The 18,985-nt window shown below is 34.3% G+C and overlaps 2 protein-coding genes across 5 annotated transcripts in view; one reads left to right on the plus strand and one right to left on the minus strand.

The window, feature by feature from the left end:
• LOC148658976 (protein FAM227B-like) overlaps positions 1-18,985 on the plus strand; it is a 50,910-nt gene that overhangs the window by 13,212 nt on the left and 18,713 nt on the right. The window lies entirely within an intron of this gene.
• Positions 2,161-17,073, minus strand: fgf7 (fibroblast growth factor 7). 2 transcript variants are annotated; one of them, XM_088640812.1, is made up of 4 exons: positions 16,878-17,073; positions 15,706-16,282; positions 4,992-5,098; positions 2,161-4,640 (listed from the first exon to the last, which is right to left on the minus strand). In XM_088640812.1, exons 2-4 carry the CDS (start codon positions 15,989-15,991, stop codon positions 4,428-4,430), a joined length of 606 nt encoding a protein of 201 aa, XP_088496938.1. In that variant the 5' UTR covers positions 15,992-16,282; positions 16,878-17,073; the 3' UTR covers positions 2,161-4,427. The 2 variants fall into 2 exon arrangements, with proteins under 2 accessions (XP_088496938.1, XP_088496939.1); XM_088640813.1 differs by lacking the exon at positions 16,878-17,073 and adding an exon at positions 16,586-16,702.

The raw sequence follows: 18,985 nt of genomic DNA on the forward strand, positions 1-18,985 counted from the left end.
CATGTGCTTTTATGATATTGTTTAATTAGCAATTTGTAAGCTTATATTCCCATTCACATACTGTAGCTCACAATGTGATCTGAGTATTTCTGAATGCCAGGCGACCACTGTAAATATCACTGAAAATGAAAGCCTCTGTAACCCAAAGAAATAAATGTCCAAAAGTCATTAAATCTCAAGTAAAAATGATGTATGGTTTGAACATGTTATGAATTATCAGTGAAAACTAACCTTGCGTGACTTGGCACAAGCTTTCACCTTGTTTCAGACATTGTTTAGGTCTAACTGATTCAGAGGTTTGTGCTCCCAGTTGTAATCTTTTTATCTGTCATTTTTCTCTGAGCCAGATGTGAACCCCAACAGAAGGTAAAACTCATTTTATCTACTTGCCCATGCGTGCGGCAGTCTGCCAGTATTTTTGTTGCAGTATTTTTGTATTTGGCAGGTATAAAATTTCGCTCAAAATACCTAATGTGAACTTTTGTAACTTAAAATTATTGTATCATTGAATTGTGCAGACATTTTATTTATGTCTGTAGAAATACCATAGTGTGATTTGTCTACCACGATGAAAGTATATCTGAAGTACTTTAGCTTTCTAGAGGCCTGTATTTCCTTTCTAATCTGAAAAAGTGAAAAGGCTTAACAAGAAATGTTCTGAGGGAAAGACTGATGGATGGAACAGCAATGGAGAAAAAGAATATTTACAATCAAATGTTAGTTTTTCTGATTATTGTAGCCCCTTGTCATAAATCTTTACGTCAAAACCAGCAAAGAAAGAAAAATCTTTTTAAGATTAAGATGATCTCTAAAATTCAGACTATCTGTGTATAAGTATACTGACAATTAGGCAGACAACCTGGAGATCTTACTGTCCTAGTTCCAAAAATAAGAACTTTCTTACCACTGTCTGCTATACTGGAAACAAAAAAGGAAACACTTTTTTTTACTTGTGTTTTGAGGAGTAATTTTAAAAATATTTCTAGGTCAGAGACAAAAATCCACCCTCAATGACTATTCTGTTAGTTCCACTGGAGAAGCACCACTATCTCAGGACATAGCCCAGGCACAGTTTTACAGTTGTGATAATTTTTTTGTGTTATGGTGTTAAGAAGCAATTAATTACAGTATGTGTTGACTAGTAAGTATTAATAGACTACAGGGAATTATTGCTATACAGTACCTAAGATACCAAAAGGTTGTAAGTTTAGGTTTAAGGTAATCTTATGGATTTAACAGTGAAACATAAACCAGATGACATAAATTACAACTGGGAGAAGTGCATGTACTGTAAGACTGAGAATTCTTTTAAGACTGCTCTGAGAACATACTGCAGGTACTTTTTTACACAAAGAGTTGTGGGACTTTAGGACAAACCACCATGCCAAATTGCTGAAGCTGGTACCCTGGCTGTTTTCTAGAAATGACTGGGTGAGATCTTTGGATTAAATAGCTACTAAAAAAACACATGAGCTAGATGGGATGAATGGTCTCCATATTTTCCAAATTTACATTCTGATGTTCTTACATTGCAAGAAGTACAGAATGGACAGTTTAAGAAAAAATGTCTTAATCATGAGTGGGTTTCCCCTGGGTGCTCTGGTTTCCTCCCACAGGCCAAAGACATGCTGGTAGGTTAATTGGCTTCTGGATGTCTTGTGCTTATCCGTGTCTGTGCCCTGCAATGGATTGGTGACTTATCCAGAGTGTACCCTGCGCCCATTACTTGCTTTGATAGGCTCTGCCTCCTCGTGACCCTGAGTTGGATGATGAGGTTAGAAAATTAATGGATGGATGTCATTATGAATTCTGATTTTCCCTGTTAGTTTGTGTTTGCACAGGAAATCAAATTCAAAGCCTTTTTTGTATTTTACACATATTCAGTGTTGCTTGACCTCTGACAGCGACAAGATGTTTGGCGACATTTGAGCAATCTTTGCCCTTTTTCCTGAAGTTCTGCTTTCTGTATTTGGCTTAGTTGCCGCACAATGATTACGTGTTATTTTGTCCCTTTTTTGGGCTTCAGAGGAAGGAAGTGGGTTGTCGTGTGTGGTTGACTTCCTGTCTTTTCTCTTGGCAGCAAGAGGTGCCAGAGCGCCTTCTCATAAACAGCAGCAGATGACCAGGAATTCATTAAATGAAACACACATTAGACAGGCATAACTTGACATGGATTTTATATAAATAACTTAAATAACATACATCATTGAAGTATAAACACAACCTTGAATAAAATTGTAATGTTGCAATATATTCTATGCATGATTTAAAGAACAGATTAGAGTTCTAAGCAGGATATATATTAAAACATGAGTTCTATTTATTTATAATGCACAAAGAAAGCCTGCTGTTGCTTATAATGAGATGTCCTACATCTTTAAGGTTCTGTCCTTCACATACATGTTCAAAGGAGTTACTTTACAGAGACTGCAGTGAATATGATGAACAAAGTCTTGTTAAAATATCACTAAAAATTGAAAGTGGAATGTTAGATGCTAAGTTCAGAAGAATCAGGTGACTCATTTCAAAATAGACAAATGCTCTGCCACAGATACGTTTGTGGAAGACAGATTTATTTAGGAAAATGTAATTATCATCTACAGCTTAAATTACTCTAGCTATTTATAACAGTGTTTACTTTGCAATTAAATATTGATAGTATTCGTTTCAGCAGCTTCAAACCTTTGCATACTTAAAATTAACATTTATATATCATAGTTTGAATTGATTTAGCAGCCATGTAAATAATTATTCAAGGCAGTAGCCTATTACATGTTATATCAAAAGTGGACAGAAGAGCAAATAATACATGCAATATTAAATAGAAGAAGTTATTTGGCATACTTTTGGAAAATCTGATAGTCCATTTGTATGGTAAAAACATTATCTGATTTTTATTAAGTCCAAAATTTTATGAAGGCATTATGATGATTTGTCCTTTGTTATGTTTTATAAGTTAATTTTTAAGAAAGGAACAAATTATAATAAAAATCAAGTCCAGCTTGTTTAGTTTTCAGTAGTAATTCCAGCTTTTTAACCCAGTAAAAAGTCATTATTGCATTTTGCGGTTTTTTATTATTTTTTATTTTTATGCTGGAACACATTCTGTTGGATACAAAACCCTTATGATCTCGATCTAATTAGAGAGTAGTGCCTCTAACTGATGAAGTTAGAATATCTTTACAGTTTTTAGCTTGTAGGGGTTGGCTGATCCTGTCTATTTTAAATTTTGAACTTTCACAATTTTCACATCTTGTGAGTTTTGTCAGATATAATATCTCTTTTAGTTTTTATTAAACAATCACATAAGAATAAAAATAAAATTGATCAGTGCCATTCAAACTCACAACTTTCAGTGTCAAACACTCTTGTCTGTAGTAAGATCATAACATTGAAGAAACTTCACATCATTCTTCTATAGTATCTATAAAAATGTAAATATTGTAATAAAATAGAAAATGTATTTATGTTATTCTGTATCTTGTATTTACAAGTGTTTCATACAAAAACAAAAAAATTAAAAGAATATTTTGAAGTGGCATGTTACATTGTAACCTACGTTTGATTGTATACTTATAGCTACTATTTTCATCTATTACATTTTGTGAGGATCACATCAAACCTCCAATACGTTCATTACAGGGTTCTCATGGTAAAGGCTGGTATGAAGGCTTCTCACCTTCTTATTTATATGTGTGAACCTGAAGACTAGGCCTATGAGGATGAAGATCAAATCAGAAATCTGTTCTAGTGCCACATGAGAGTCTTCATATAATCAATTTTAACAAGGATTGCTCTTTTTTTCTTTATTTTTTGTTTACTTTCCACTATTGTTTTAGTATAATGTGTGAGTGCTTAGGCCAGGGGGTCTAAAACCCACTTCCTGGAGAGCCCAATGTCTTCTGGATTTTGTTCTCGGTTCTTGGTTACCTAGATGGCTTAATTAAATTAACTGCATAATTGTAATACAGGTGGGTAGCTGCATCAGCATGCGTAGGCTGTAAAGGAACAATTAAAGGTTTGTGAATCCGAAGCCACCCGAAGAAGGCTCCACAGCCAAAACGTTGTTGTTCCTTTCTTCTCTTTTCAGCATAGAATAAACCTATAATTGTAATACTAGGCTTTAGAGCAATTTAAAGGTAATTGCATTAAGAGAATATTTGAGTACTTTGCTGTATAAGACCTTAAGAAATAGTTTGTTTATGTGTAACTAAGAAAATTGGTAAATTGTTTAATCGATTACTCAAGTTGGAACTAAAACCAGAAGGCACCAAGCCCTATAATAAGTGATTCTGAGACTCTTGTCTTAGGCTATGACAGGAGTCATAATGTATGTACATTGAAATTCGATATAGAGGAGTAGCTTTGGCTTGGCTTTGAAAAAAGACCCTTCACAAAGTTGAACTGAATAAAGCATCTTGAGAGTTTTAATCCACTCTCTTCTCTTCTTTGCATTTCATGGGTATGAAATGAGATGTGACATGTTCTTTCTTTGTCCTTTTTCCTCTTAATGGGACACCTTTGTGGGATAAAGAAATGAACATTTCTTTGCCATTATTAGTCCATTTTGCAGAGGAATAAGCATTGAAATAGTTTTCTAGGAAGACTTCCTTGAAGTTGCAGTCCTCACTGTAGGTTTTCTGTAAGTTAAAAAGAAAACAATTTAATTCAAACTTTGTAATTCTGCTATTTCTGAAAGTGTCTGAACATGGTTTAATTAATTTGTTAAAAATTTATCTTATTCAGGCAGTATGAATAATACATTAACTTTGGTTGTATTGTTGTTTTATAAATCCCTTCAAAAGTGCATTACCATAAGAACCTGATTTTTTTATTGTTTTGTTTTATTGTAAATTTAATATTGATTGTAAATATTGAAATACATTTCCTGGTGGCTAAAAATTAAGTACAGCTGGCAATGTATTGAAATGTATTCAATAGGAATAGAGCCCCTTAGATGTTGGCATGTTTTAACACTTTAAATTCCTTACCTTGCCATATAATCTTCCTTGCTTATTCATAGCTATATAATATTGACTTTTCACCCCTTTGATGGCCAGCACGCCGCCCTCTGAGACTGTTCGTATTTCTAGAATACCTGCAATGAATCACAAGACAGACCTTTCCTTAGCAATCATCTTCATTATAAAAACAGGATGGGGTCTTTGCTGTTAATCAGTTTGTGGTATTTCTGGTTTTATTTTAAAGCTGTTAAATGGTTTGGGTGGCCATTACAGGAACCACAACTCATGCAATTGCACATATGGGTAGCAGATTAAAGATTGTTCCCTGAAGAAAAAAATATCTGCCCCTTCCCATTTGCTTTGCACGCTACATTGCAGAACTGTAGCTGAACTTTTAGCGTATAGAAAACAAGGCCCTTTTTAGTATTTTTTTGGATTTAAAAAATTTAAAACTACAAAGGAATGTGTTCGTAAGGTTTTTGAAATGCACGAGATCAAATAAGGTTTGAAACATCCTTTGAGAATATACAGCAGACACATTCATGCAAGGCAAGCACATTGAAACTTTGGAAGCTGCAAGTCATAATAAACAGAACAAGAGATCTGAACGTTTTGGACATTCATTCTTCAAACACCTACCTTAATGGTCATTTTATTGCTATTGTTCTCCAGAGAGAAATGTGCCATACTCTTTGAAGAATTCAGCAACAATGACAAACATTAGTTTAATTGCTCCTCGAAAGCCTTTTTTTTTTAGCTAGACTTTTATCAAACCAAGCTGTTCTCAATAAAATATATATATATATTTACCTCCCTTGGAAAATGTAATATTAAAAAAGATTTGACAAGAAAACTTGTTCCTAATTTTTATGGTAAAAGCAAGTTTTAAAGCAATGAAGTCTTTATCAGATCAGGCAAGGCATCCTTCTGTTTTGTCTTTTAAGTATGGATTCAGTGCAGTGCTTGTGTGGTCTTTTATATAAATGAAAAGAAGTACTTTTGGAGTTTTGCCTTGCAGTAAAGATAGTTTCATTTGAGGATTGTTTTTTGCGTTTTAATCAATACATTGTGTTCAGTTGGACATAACGAAAAATAAAAGTAATGTAATTGTTTTTAATTCACGTAAAGCAGCAAATCACTTGTTAGTGTTAATCAGATTCTAGTTTAACAGCAGTGTTGTCTTTGTAATTACTGAAATTTGTCTTAAAAATACTTGATAAACCCAACACATTCTGGTTCGATTATCCACCAAAAGGGAATTGTGCAGTTAGTCTTTGTGATTTTTTCAAGAACAGAGATCCATAGGAATTGAGCATTCCGCTGTTTGCTGTGAATAAGTTTAATCTTTTTGAAAATAATGATATGAAGCCTTACGTGCAAGTGAAAAGTTGTGTTTTTCTCGTAATGTTGTACCTGGGAATCATTCCCATGTGGACTATTTTTTTCCTGGTTAAATTAAGAACAGATTGAATTGTGAATTGGTAGACAGTGTTGTATGGTAAAGGGGAAAATTCCGCTTGATTCTTTCTAATGACCTAAAATATTTATGTAGCAGTACAATCCCAATTATTCCAGAACAGAACCAGAAGGGCCCACATCAGAAAGATTTTTTTTCAATTTGGTGCAATTTTCACACCTTTAGTACTTCCTGAAAAGTGTGTGTGGGGATGTGTTGTGGGTGGAGTTGGGTGATTGTAAAGCCAGTTTAAGACCTATAATAAATATTTCAGACATTATGCTACATTGTCTTTATGCAGACTATAAAAATAAGTATAGATATTTTTGACCAAGACAGCAAATGTATTTTATTTTCTAAAACTGAGTAATGCAAGAACTTTTAAATTAAAAATAGGTTAATATCATTAACGTTTTTTAGTTTAAAACAAATTGTTTATATTAGGAATCCCACTCTTGTTTTGCTGTACAAGGTCATTTTACTTCATGTATGCAGTATTGGATTATTCTGCACATGGTTAGTAATGCTGGGAAGGGAAAAGGTTTGTTGAAGATTAAGAATAAAAAATATGACGTTTGCATATACAGTATGCATTTGTACAAACATGTAAATATTGTTCTTTTACTGAAGGCATTTCTTTTTTATTTTCTTTGTGTTTTCCGATTGCAATATGTAAAATAATATTTGTCACAGATGATTCTTCAGTGTGATACATACAGCAGCCACAGAATTTCCGACTTAAATTGCTTTCAGACAATCTGTGACATTTATTAAATTAAAAGAAATTAAACTGCAATCTTACTGTTTTCAAAAGCAAGATCAATATAATTTAGAACATGCAAATATAATGTGGCACAAAGCATGACACAGACCATCATTACATTTACTGTTGGCATGATAATATGAACTGTGGATTTGCTTTTTGGCTGTTTGATTGAAAGAAATGTGAAAAATTGAAAGCTTCAGTTTTTCAGCTAGTACACACTCTTACTAGCCAAAAGTACTAAGAATTTACTTTTTATTTAACTTAAAGATAAGATTAAGTAATTCAGACATTTTATGAATGATACACACACTACTGCTGTTTTACATGAAAAACGCAAACAAATAATCTTCTAATTTACTGGCTTGTTAAACATGTAGAATATCAGATGGTATACATTATTTCCACAAAAGCAAAAGCTGTAAAGTCCAAGGAAAGACTAAAATGCTAATAAAACACAGTTGAGGTCTTTCTATTCAGAAACATCTGCATGTTCAAAAGAATATACCTCTCCTAGTACCTAGACAGTGTTCTTGTCAAAGTTTGTTGTGTGTTTTATTGGTTTGAAGGCTTATTAAAATTCGAAGGTATAAACATCTTTTACATCAGTGACAAATGTGTGACAAATTGGTGAGACTTGTGTTTGTGCAGTGTATTGTTGAGACAAAATCTCAGCTTGAATTTAGGGATCAGGGGTTTGATAAATGTTTTTTTTTTGGTATAAGTGGGCTGGTAGGCCAAACATGCACAGATGTTATCTGAAATCCATTAAGGAAGTCCAGCATGATGTTTGACTATGTTGTACAGTATGTGCAAGAAATGACTTAATGGTTAATAGTTATGTTACCTAAAAAGTTCAGGTCAAGATATGCTGCCAACAGCTTCAAAACAAAGGAATGAAAAGTAGCATTTATGCCAGTAAATGTTTATTCTTTACTATGTTTAACACACTGGAATATGTATGTATTATTTGACCTTGTCATTTAAGTCACTTTTATCAACAAAGCTCTGCATTTTTACCAGCCTCTATATACAGCTTCTAGTCTAGGCTCTGTGATTCTCCCACCTTGAGAATTGTAACTACCATTCATCATCCTTCCAACACCATCCGTATGCTCCAGTGCATCCAGAATTTCATGGCTCACCTTGTCTCTTCTCTTCCTTACTCTTTCTCACTCTATTATGTTACTCCAGTTGCTGTTGTTCACTGGTTCCCTCTTGCTGCATGCTTCCTATTTACAAAACCCAATTCCCAGCTACCGTATCATTATCTCAGCCGCTCTGCTTCTGCCTGCATGCAGTCTTTTATCTCCCTCTTTAACCCCTCTTGCTTTCTCCACTATTCCTTTTCCACAAAACTGCCTCTCCTCTATGCTCACCTAATCCACTGACCATTCATTCTCCACCCTTGCCACTGAACTATCCACCGACATCAGGATTGCACAATCCCTAACTGCCCTTTGACGCCAGCTCAAGACATACAGGTACAGTTCCTGTTTACATTTAGACAATGCTGGAAACTTGACATGATCTCTTATCTCTCAGCTGCATCTTCAATAACTCTTGCACTATATTGCGATAATGTTTTTAATTCTCAAATCGGTAATGTAAGTTGCAATCTACACTTATTCCTTTAACCATGGAATATACACCAACAAGGTTTTTACATAACAGATCTATACACATATACCTGCTTGCCTGTTCCTTGTACTTAATGTCAAGTTTCTGTATTGTATATTGTCACTAAGCAAATTATTATCAGTAATATATATTTATTTATTAGCAGTAAATGAGTGAAAAGAAGATGCTCACCCACTTCTGTCTTCTCTTTGTTGGTGTTAGAAGCAGAGCGCACTTGAGCTGAGAGTCTGCTCACAAGCTTGCAGTGGTTGCAGGCAGTGATGTAACAACATGCTGCAAACTGTGCCCATTATGTCACAGGGGTTGTGGAGGAGCTCACACAGACAAGGGATGTAGAATAAAATGCAATAACCAAACCATTTAAAAATCCTGCACTTTCTCAGTAACTGGAAGTCTATGAGTTTTGTTTCTGATTGTTTTTGTGAGTCCACTCCACATGCTTTTGGATAAGCTGTAAAGGATGTCTATTTACTTTTTTACATATATCAAAACTTTGAACTTGTTTTATAGAATGTAGCTTGCGTGTGCTAAAAATGACAATATTTTGAGACTCTAATGAAATGTGGCTGTGAACTGTAACTCTTAGAGGCATGCTTTAAGTGAATTCACTATAAATAGCTTAATTTGTATTTAATTAACATATAGAATCTTGAAACATATCAATCATCTGTCCCCCTTTGGTAAAGGTTATAACTTCACTGTCTTCCAACACTGTGGGTACAGTCTGTACACTACAGTGTATTCAGGACTGTGGAATTTCACAAGCCTGTATTCTTACAATAGTCTGTTCAACCGTCTTTTCCTTCTCTTGTCTGAAGCTTTTGGCACGAGTCCTTTTTTGTCTGCTGACTGCTTTCTTTTAAATAGCCACTCTTTATGGACTGTAATGACAGATGTCTTTAAGCAGGCGGTCAAAGACATTGTCATTAATGTTGTGACTCTTACTGTACTGTCTTCACTCACCAGCAAATAAATTTAAAATAAAAAAACATCATCCCAGTATTTTGAAACATAATAATATATCTGTTAAGGCAAAGCAATGTGTCCTATCATCAACGAGCTGTCATTGGTGTGAACTGGTGAATATGGTTTTACTGCTCATGAAAAGTCTTGGAACAAACAGAAGTTTGTCCTAACACCATTTTGAAATATTGCACATTCAGTTAGCATTAAAGCCTTTAAATTAATTAGATTAAAAAGAATAATTGCAATATGGATTACATACAGTACTGCTAAAAAAACATGATCAGGCTTCTTTAAAAAGCTGTTACTGGTATTGATTAAGACTGCCAGTCCCTGAATTACAAATATTATTTTGTCATGTTCTTCTCATAGAATGAGTTGTGAAATTTAATATCACTTGTTTTGCCCTGTGGTTTAACTTGACCTATTCATGATCCTGAAAGCAAACCCCTACTTTAGATTGATCACTTGCATGTTGGAAAAACTGGATGATTACTCCATTTTTAAAATATTGTTTTATTTTATAACATAGCATGCTGTGAAAGTACATTCAGCTTAGTATCAGTGATGATGGATGTCTCAGAGGTAAAACAGAGGTATTTCACAGGCATCACAGAATGTGTACTTTATTACTGTTTCATGTTTCAGCAACTGCAACTGTTTAGCGGGTATAAGGAGATGGTAGGAAACACATATGGACTGCAAATGTTAGCTCTACTGTTTAGGGCAGCTTCATAAGGCTTTCCCCCAGCTTGAACAAATTTACCTTTGCATTTTGCTCCTGCCTCTGGCTAAGTAAACTAATTTGTGGGTGATCCTTAATTCTGTCCTCCCTGAGCAAAGTCAGAGTACACCTTGCTTTGATTTGCTTCACAATTAGGACACAGAGCTCTGAGGAACAGCTGATCCCTGTCAGCCCAGAATACTAATGTGACACCCATAGCAGGCTAAACAGCTTCAGTACCTACTGTACAGCTGAAAATGGCTTTCTGAGTAACGTTCAAGACTTGTATTGATTATGAAACTTGTTTTCCAAGGGCCTCCATGAAAAATAAAACCAAAATAAGATCATACTGTCTTCTTTGCTTCTGTTAAATAGAAGAATACTGACTAGTAGCATGGCAATAATTCCACGTTTGGAATTGTAAGATCATAGATGTTTCGTTTTTTAAAAGATGCGGGTTTTCCACTGAAATCTACATCAGTTTTATTTGATTTGTATGCAATAAAAATAACAAAATAACAAAAAACAATTCCATTTAAAAACATACAGTAGACTGAATTAAATTGTTTAAATTGTCATGAAACACAGAACCTAAAGTAGGTACAGTACTTGGCTGTCAGTTGCATTTAGTAGACTGGGTAACGATTGGGTAACACATGCGTTACATCAAAATGTCTAATTTTAGAAATAAGCTGAGGTGTATTGATTGGAATAAAATTTTGTTTAATGAAGGTTACAGCATTCAAGCAAGAATAGTTTTTAAAATAATATTAAGAGAGTGATAAAAGTCATGTTTCTAAAAAGAGATAACATGCGATTAAAGATTCCCAAAAAGTTTAAAAAATCTTTAATGAGATTTTCTCAAAAACGAATTCAAAATGAATGTAATTATCAGATCATCACTATCAGATTGCTGAGGTCTTGTGTAGTACTTTTGCAATTAGCTGCATTTGTTATTACCGAAGGAAATAAGTACATTGAAGCAGAGAAATAATTATGCATGAAAAGTTACAGAGCTGCTTTCAGATAAAAATCAAAACATAACTATTGTTACAAGTTGTGCCCTAGACTGTGTTTACAAAATGCTAATTTTTAAACAGTATGTAAGTGGCCTACTCACTGACTGCTAGTTTGCATGCAAAGCATAATCTAAGTTTGTGCAATGAGGAATTGCTTTCTCTGTAATCAGACTTTGGCTTGCTGCACCTTTTAAAGAAAAATGTTGACAGGAATATTGTACAAATAATCTACATTCATAGTATGAGAAAGTGTACACTTTTCTTTGAACTTAAAAGGCTCAGACAACATTGTTGGATGAAAGACAAGGAAAATGGGTTGCCTTCATCATAAAAGTAATGGCTTTTGTTGCTGAGAATCGAGACATTTTATCTGGAAATCATATCATTTTTACCCTTGATTAAGCTGTATTTTCAAATGCTTGCTTTCTTGTCGCTTGTTGTTTCCAGCTCTAAGACTGTAATGATGTAAATGCTGCAGGTGTTAGTAATCCAAATAGTAGATTAATGAAGGACCAAGTTGACTTCTGTTTTTAAACAATCTAAAAACAATTCATTAGCAGAATTACTGCAATTTGAATTTGGTTGTCAGATTTATCATTATAATTAAAAATATCACATATAGAAACAGTCTGATGTGTTCACTGTAAATATACACTTCTTTCTTTATCCTTGAGTAGAAAGGCAGTCTTTAATGTTCATAAAAGTCCTTGAACGTGAAGAAATGTTTATATCACTGTCATAAAACACATTCCTGTTAGATTTAAGAATTTCCTTAACTTGATATTTCAGGATTCTGAATGATGTTGTTTTATCGTATTTAGAGTAAGTTTAATTTATCTTTCACACATAACAGCATTGTAGCTATTTATTAGAGATCATTAACTCCTTAGAAGAAGCTATGAACTCATTTATTTAATTAAATCATTTTTTGGGTTTGTAGAAATGTTGTGGATGTTCTTGGAACAGATATTAACTCACATTAACAAAAAGCTATTGGTTTGCTGGTCACTGTAAGTCCAAGACACCACCCAGCACTAAATAAACAAATCTTTTGAAAGTATCTTTAACACTGCCAAGACCAGTCTAGGAATCTTGTACATGTTCATGTATTTGTGTAAATATAAACAAGTTTTATTTAAGAAAACATCACTGATCTTCTCAGTTAGTTCATAGTATTATAGCCTTTTAATAAGGAAGAGCATCATAAAACCCAACAAAAACATTGCAGTTGAATATCTGACAGAGATTCTTTCAGGCATTCAGGTTGGATCTTCATGTCTTTCATCAGCATATTTTGTTTTTAATTGCCCAGTTAATCAATTCATTTGTCATTTTTCAGCCTTTTGCAGTACTTGCCTTATTTAAAATTTAAAACACTTTAAATATCTAAAAAGGCCCAATTCTAAATGTTTTCCTGGCTGTCTTTATAATGCTTCTATTTACTCTTACAATTGCTAATGGGAAACTTTGGCTGCATTTCCAGTTTTGTAATTTTGCCCTTTTGTAATGTTTTCTTTTTTCATTTTGAAATATTCCACTGCAGGCAATAGGTCACTCATTCCTTGTTAGTAAACATAGCTAGGAAAATCTGAACGGAGGATTTAAAAAGTTGTATTCATACTTCATGCTGGTTTCATCAAAAGCTGCCTTGCGTGTCTCCTTATGTGTTGTGCGTGCAGTTGTCAGCCACATCTGTGTGTATCAATTTCCCCACTTTTCAGCGCCAATTGTTACGCAAGCCTCTTTTCCATCCCCAGAAGAGATGGATTCTGTCACGCCATCCTTTTGTTTGGGAGCAGACAGTTTGCAAGATACTGTATAAGGAGATGGTGGCAGTCTTTAAGCCTTTTGATGTGGGTTTTGTAGCTGTGTGTTCATTTGTACAATTGTACTGTTTCCACATACACACAAGTTGAATCCATCCTTAATCACTTCAGGTAAGCAGTTTTAGTACAATACGTAGTAAGTGTGACAGTGTTACAACAGCAATATCTGAAAAATTGTTCTTCTGCTTTTAAATATCCTTTCTCATCCTATAGTTTATTTCACACTGCGTGATACAACTGTGAACTACAGTACTGCATGTAGGATGGAATTATCCTCTTTAAAGCCTTTAACGTTTATAAAATAATCGAAACATGAAAAGACAGGTTATTCAGAGAGGATGATCCAAAGATGAACCCAGTTATCATGAAGAACATTTAACCCCCTTGCTTTCCTTTTATGGCACAATAGCTGAAGCACATGCTTACCAAGGTTTGACATTGTTTCCTTTATTCAGTACCTTGAACTAGTGGTGAAGTTAATATAAAATTCAAAATTAAACAGCTGCTTGAAACATTTTTCTCCTTTCTGTAAAATGATCAAGTTACAGTGAATTTGCCTATTTTACTATTTATGTCTTAGTCATGCTGTCCCCAAAATGTCCTGATTGCCCTGGTTAAAAAAAAGACCCACATTATGACACATGTTCAGAAAGTTTCCATGGAATTTTTTAGGCATATCTCATCAGAATGGCTTTTCTGTAACCACTGCTCAATTCCTGCTGAGTTCTCTGTGGGCAGCTCAAGCAAAGTTAACCACTGGGTCCTACCCAGGGTAAAAGAACACAAGAACAAAACTGTGACGTGACTAAGGATCAGACAAAATGTAATATAGCTGTCATAACTAATTTTCAAGTTTAGTGTTTTGCTTTATCACTATTTGATTTGGTGGTTTACTGGTTATGAATCTTTTTTATAGTTGTATTTTCTTTAAAAGTACAAAATACCAGTATATTCTTCACAGATTTAAAGAAAAACTAAGAAATAAAAACTGTATTATTATTTATACAGTATATTAAAACTGCAATCTAAATCTCACTGTTATGGCTGTTGTCAGTATTTCAACTTGAGGACTTGGAAGTGCGCATGTTAGAAAAACAAGAATAAAATAAAGTACACTGTTCAAATATTTAACACCTTGAATTGTTTATAAGGTTTAACTTCAGTTTTCAATTATAGTTTTGAAATCATAGGAAAGATTAATGTTGTTATTTGGAAAGAACAGGTGCTGTATACTTAATAGGTGTTCAAGAGTATGTCCAGACAGCAGCAACATCTGTCTAGATTAATGCAATATACAGTAAGACATACTCGTAACTGGCTGACCATACCAAAACTGTTGTTGAACATTGTCATACAGATGCTTACAATGAGGTTGGGATAATTGCTTTTGGACACCCATGAATCTTTTAATACAAAACAGTCATGTCTTGTCGTAGTTATTTTCTATTCACAGTGCATTGCCTGGTATGTTCCCATAAAACTGCGACATAAACACCCTTAATATCTTTCACTGTTGGATATCTAATGTACCTTAGTAAACAAGTGTCATCAATAAAAAATAGATTATGTGAGATGAATCAGTGCAGATTTGCTCATAGAAATCTAGCACTTTTTAATTCAAGACCGATTTGTATACTTTGTTTCAGTCTTTGTTTAGTGTGGGAATTCACTTTGCCAAGTGTGACACCTGGTTTCTTTTATTTCTGTCATTTTGGATGTCTGTGCTCTTTTAACTGCAATGGATTACCTGTTAACTAATGATGTTGTTGGGAATATAGTACGATAACAATATATGGGCAGCGACTGAACGTTGAAAGGGGTCATTATTGGATTGAAAATAATGACAAAATAATAAAAAAAAAACAATAATGACTCTCCGATGAGGTCAGAAAATATTTTTAGTCAAAGTGCTGTAAAATTCAAGTAAAAGAAGACCTGGAAAGCAACCCTAGGACTGGCCCCAGGGAATGATCTTAAATCTTTTCTGCACTTCTGCACTTTTCTGTTCTCGGTTTAGTCTTTTGGAAATTAAGACTGAATATGCCTAAAAACTTAATTAAAATTTCCAAATAAAAACTGCTAAGTTATCTAGTAGTTAAAAGTGTCATAATTTTGTTCTATGATATCTGTGCAGCTAATGTTGAGATATTGATGAAAATTATTGGAAAACTTGGTAAGCCTGGATTGTTGTAGTTAAATATCTTACATTTATCATATTTTTAAGCATCTTACTTTTCAACAGCTTTATCTATATATTTATTGGATACAGATTGTCCAGGAAAGTGAATTTAAAGCAGAATTTGATTTAAAAAAACATGTTAATTTCATGGAAGAAAACAAGATACTTACTGTAGCAGTTGGTATCATCTTGTGTTCCATTAATTCTGCCAGCTTCATCAATTGTTAGAAACCACTGTGTTCTGCTGAAAAGTTGTCTGACTCGTACATCCCCTCCCTCCATATAGTCATAATTTCTTGTGTGCCGTTCATGTTTGGAGCAGTTCATAATTGCAGCCAGTTGCTCTGGAGTTCTGTCATTGCAAGCTAAACACACACTGCCCACTAGAAGGATAAAGAGTAAGTACAGTCCAGAGGGCAAAGTTGGCAGGTTCCATTTCAGCATCCATTTGCGCATTATAATGCAGTGTTCTGGGTATTCACGAACAACATACTGAAATAGAAATTAAAATGCAGATTGTTGCTGCTAGGTCCTGGACCTGACCTCTCGTCTGCACACAGGAGGTCTTCAGGACTTCTACTGGTGAATATTGTGTCAAGAAATGCTTTTGCCTTACTGAACGCCAAGAAGGTAGTTTTCTATGGTCCTCTTTTGTATATTTTAATTGCAGATTCAGACAACACAGAGCAATGCATTCTGCAGTACATATCGTTGGTGTTCGTGGTGACAGTCTTTTCAATATCAGAGCTGTAAAAAAAAAGAGCAGTTTTTACAAAGAATTATGGTCAGTCTTGTATCAGTATTACATCTGCAACCCCTGACCCAGAGGTCAGTCAGTATCTGAGACAATTCTCTATAAGAAAAAAATTAAAATGATATGTTGCATATTGTTGTTACATGCATTGTAGTTTCTGTACCTCTGTAGAAGCTGAAATTAATGAGTTGTTCATTTGATGTCTAAGCAGCATTTGATGTAAATTAGTAAGCATTTAACTTTAGTGCAAAAATCAATATTAAACATTTGCTTTAGGCTTTCCTTTATTTGCTCACCTCATAGTTGCAGTCATGCCTTTATAATCATTGACACTTTTGTGGCTAACCAAACACTTTCCGGAGAACTGCCCACAATTTCTCTCATTTAGTTGTCTGGACAGACTGGAGACTGGAGACTTTCAGTACCACCTCCTTGTCAGCTTTACACATGTAGAGCATACTAGAGCATGTCTGAAAAGCAACCACTTTCTTCCCATTGGTACCATTTAAATACAAAATTTAATCTGACAGCTGGAAACTGTGCAGAGAAAATCACAAAATTGTGTCATAATTTAACTTGCATACTTACTTTTGTTTTCAGGCAACAGCAGCAAATACCGCAAGTATCCTTTTTTCTCTTATTTTGCAATTCAAAAACAGTCTGAATCCAAACTTGCTCCTAACTTAGAAGAGGCTCCTTCAGGTTCAGAATTGTTCCCATGTATCAAGTGCTGACCCAAGAGGGGCTTTTCTGAGCATCTTCTCTCTGTTGTTATTCAGTGTACTTAGATAAATGCCTTTTGCTGACCTCACTTGAAAGCAATTAGATCTTAGCCAGTCAGCTGTCACTTGGATGCAGGATAGAAAAAAAAAAACTCAGTTTCTTTTTGTCAGACTTCCAGTGGTCATCAGAGGGAGCTATAAACTTGAAGAATAGCTTATACTCCCATGGTGTGCATCAAAGTGTATTTCATTCACTTCTGAGACAGAAACTTGATGCCTTTCAAGCACACATTTAATTCAGTTGTATTTTCTAATTACCTTGTACAGAGTCTACAGTAAGGTCGCGCATTTCAAAAGACATTTGTTGGCAGTTATTTAAAGCAAAAGTAAAAATATACAAGTCGCTGAAACCATGATCTCGGAAATGAAATAACTCGTGTTAAGGGGATCATTTACAGTATATATCCAATATTCACACATTCCAAACAAATGTTTCAGAAGACTGCAGTTTTACTAGATTTGTTGATTCGTGGTGCACTTCAAGAACCGGAGAGATCTGTTGAGCTTGGGAAAAGAGGTGCTTGGTGTGGATTACAAGCTGTTTGCACGCACCTTGCAATTGCTCCAATTTGAAAGCTGATTGAAAACGCAATCAGGTGCAGTAATCTTCACAACAAAGCATACCACAGTGCTGCAGAGAAGAGTATAGAGGATTTATCTACTACAAGTCATAATTTCTCAGAGGTAACTGTTCTTTGAATGTTGTGTTTGTACTTAAACCCAGGATTTACAGTTTTAAACACCCGGACTTTTCTTGCACTCAACACTTCAGAAGTTTACATTGCACTTAATGATCTATTCCCTTAGGGAGGAGAACAAAGAGCATGCTGGCAACAGTTTGAGAACCTTTTGGATTGCAGGCAAGCCTGCTTTTCTTAAATTAGTCAGCAGTTATCAACACCTGATGTGTTTAGATAGACAGATAAATCATAACTAGATTATTTCTAGTTTAAGGGCTGGTTTAAGGTCTGTTGGTTGTTTCTGTTTGTATCACCTAGGTCTGTGTTGATTAAGCAGTACCTCAAAGCGTATTTTAATTTTGAAGACAGCTTTTGGTAAGATACACCACATGTTTGAAATACATTGTATTTTTTAAGTTTTGTGATGCAGGATTATCAGGAAATAAGTGAATATCAATTAATGAATCATTTTAATAGGCTTTTACAGCATGACAGTTACATAACATATTTCTTACTAATGAAGTCATAGTAATGAACTTTTGAGAAATAGCTACCGAGTACAAAACAAGAATGTAGTCAATATATTTGTCATGGTATTATCTTTCAAATGTAACAGGATGTAAGTGTTGAATCAGAACATTAAAAAATGCATCATTTTGAAAGGTGTAAACGTTACCTACATAAAGCACTAAAAGTTCTTTTAAACAATCCACATTTCAAGCCTTTTCTTGTGATGCAAGCCAAGAAAGCAACAGACTTCAATTGCTCTTGTATATAAAAGCTCTTCTGAACTTTCTTCCACTGGCGTAATTTATTTAGTGATATTTTCCCATTAAGTAAATATTTGTACAGAGTCTTAAAGGAATGGCAGAAGAGCCATGTATTTTGACACTTTTATATGCGTTTTCTAAGAGATTTCGAAACTGGCACCAATAATATACGTAAGCTATCGAAATAAGGACCTATCAATGTCTGTCTCAATGACAATTTGCTTGTAGTTTAGCTTACAGAGAATATTTCTGTGATTCAATTAAATAAATGAAATAATGATTAAATAATCTAATGAAGTAGCTGGCACTCTGACATAAAATACTTTTAAGCTGGTAGCTTGTAGTTTTATGTATACCTACTGATCACCACTGTCCATGAACTGGACATTTTTTAAATAATAGGGAGGTAGAAGTGACTCACCCCTCTGGGCAGGTTAATTAAAAGGTTAAAAGGACCGTGTAAG

This window comes from Lepisosteus platostomus, chromosome 7, assembly GCF_059453375.1.
Source record: "Lepisosteus platostomus isolate fLepPlt1 chromosome 7, fLepPlt1.hap1, whole genome shotgun sequence".
Lineage (NCBI taxonomy): Eukaryota > Metazoa > Chordata > Actinopteri > Semionotiformes > Lepisosteidae > Lepisosteus > Lepisosteus platostomus.

What these genes read in the sequence shown, in the direction of transcription:
- fgf7 (XM_088640812.1), bottom strand. Translation starts at nt 15,991, where the DNA reads ATGCGCAAATGGATGCTGAAATGGAACCTGCCAACTTTGCCCTCTGGA. An exon ending in AGATGATACCAACTGCTACA is followed by an intron (nt 5,099 to 15,705) that starts GTAAGTATCTTG and finishes GATTCATTGCAG; the next exon opens with GTATTCTAGAAATACGAACA. An exon ending in AAGGAAGATTATATGGCAAG is followed by an intron (nt 4,641 to 4,991) that starts GTAAGGAATTTA and finishes TTTAACTTACAG; the next exon opens with AAAACCTACAGTGAGGACTG.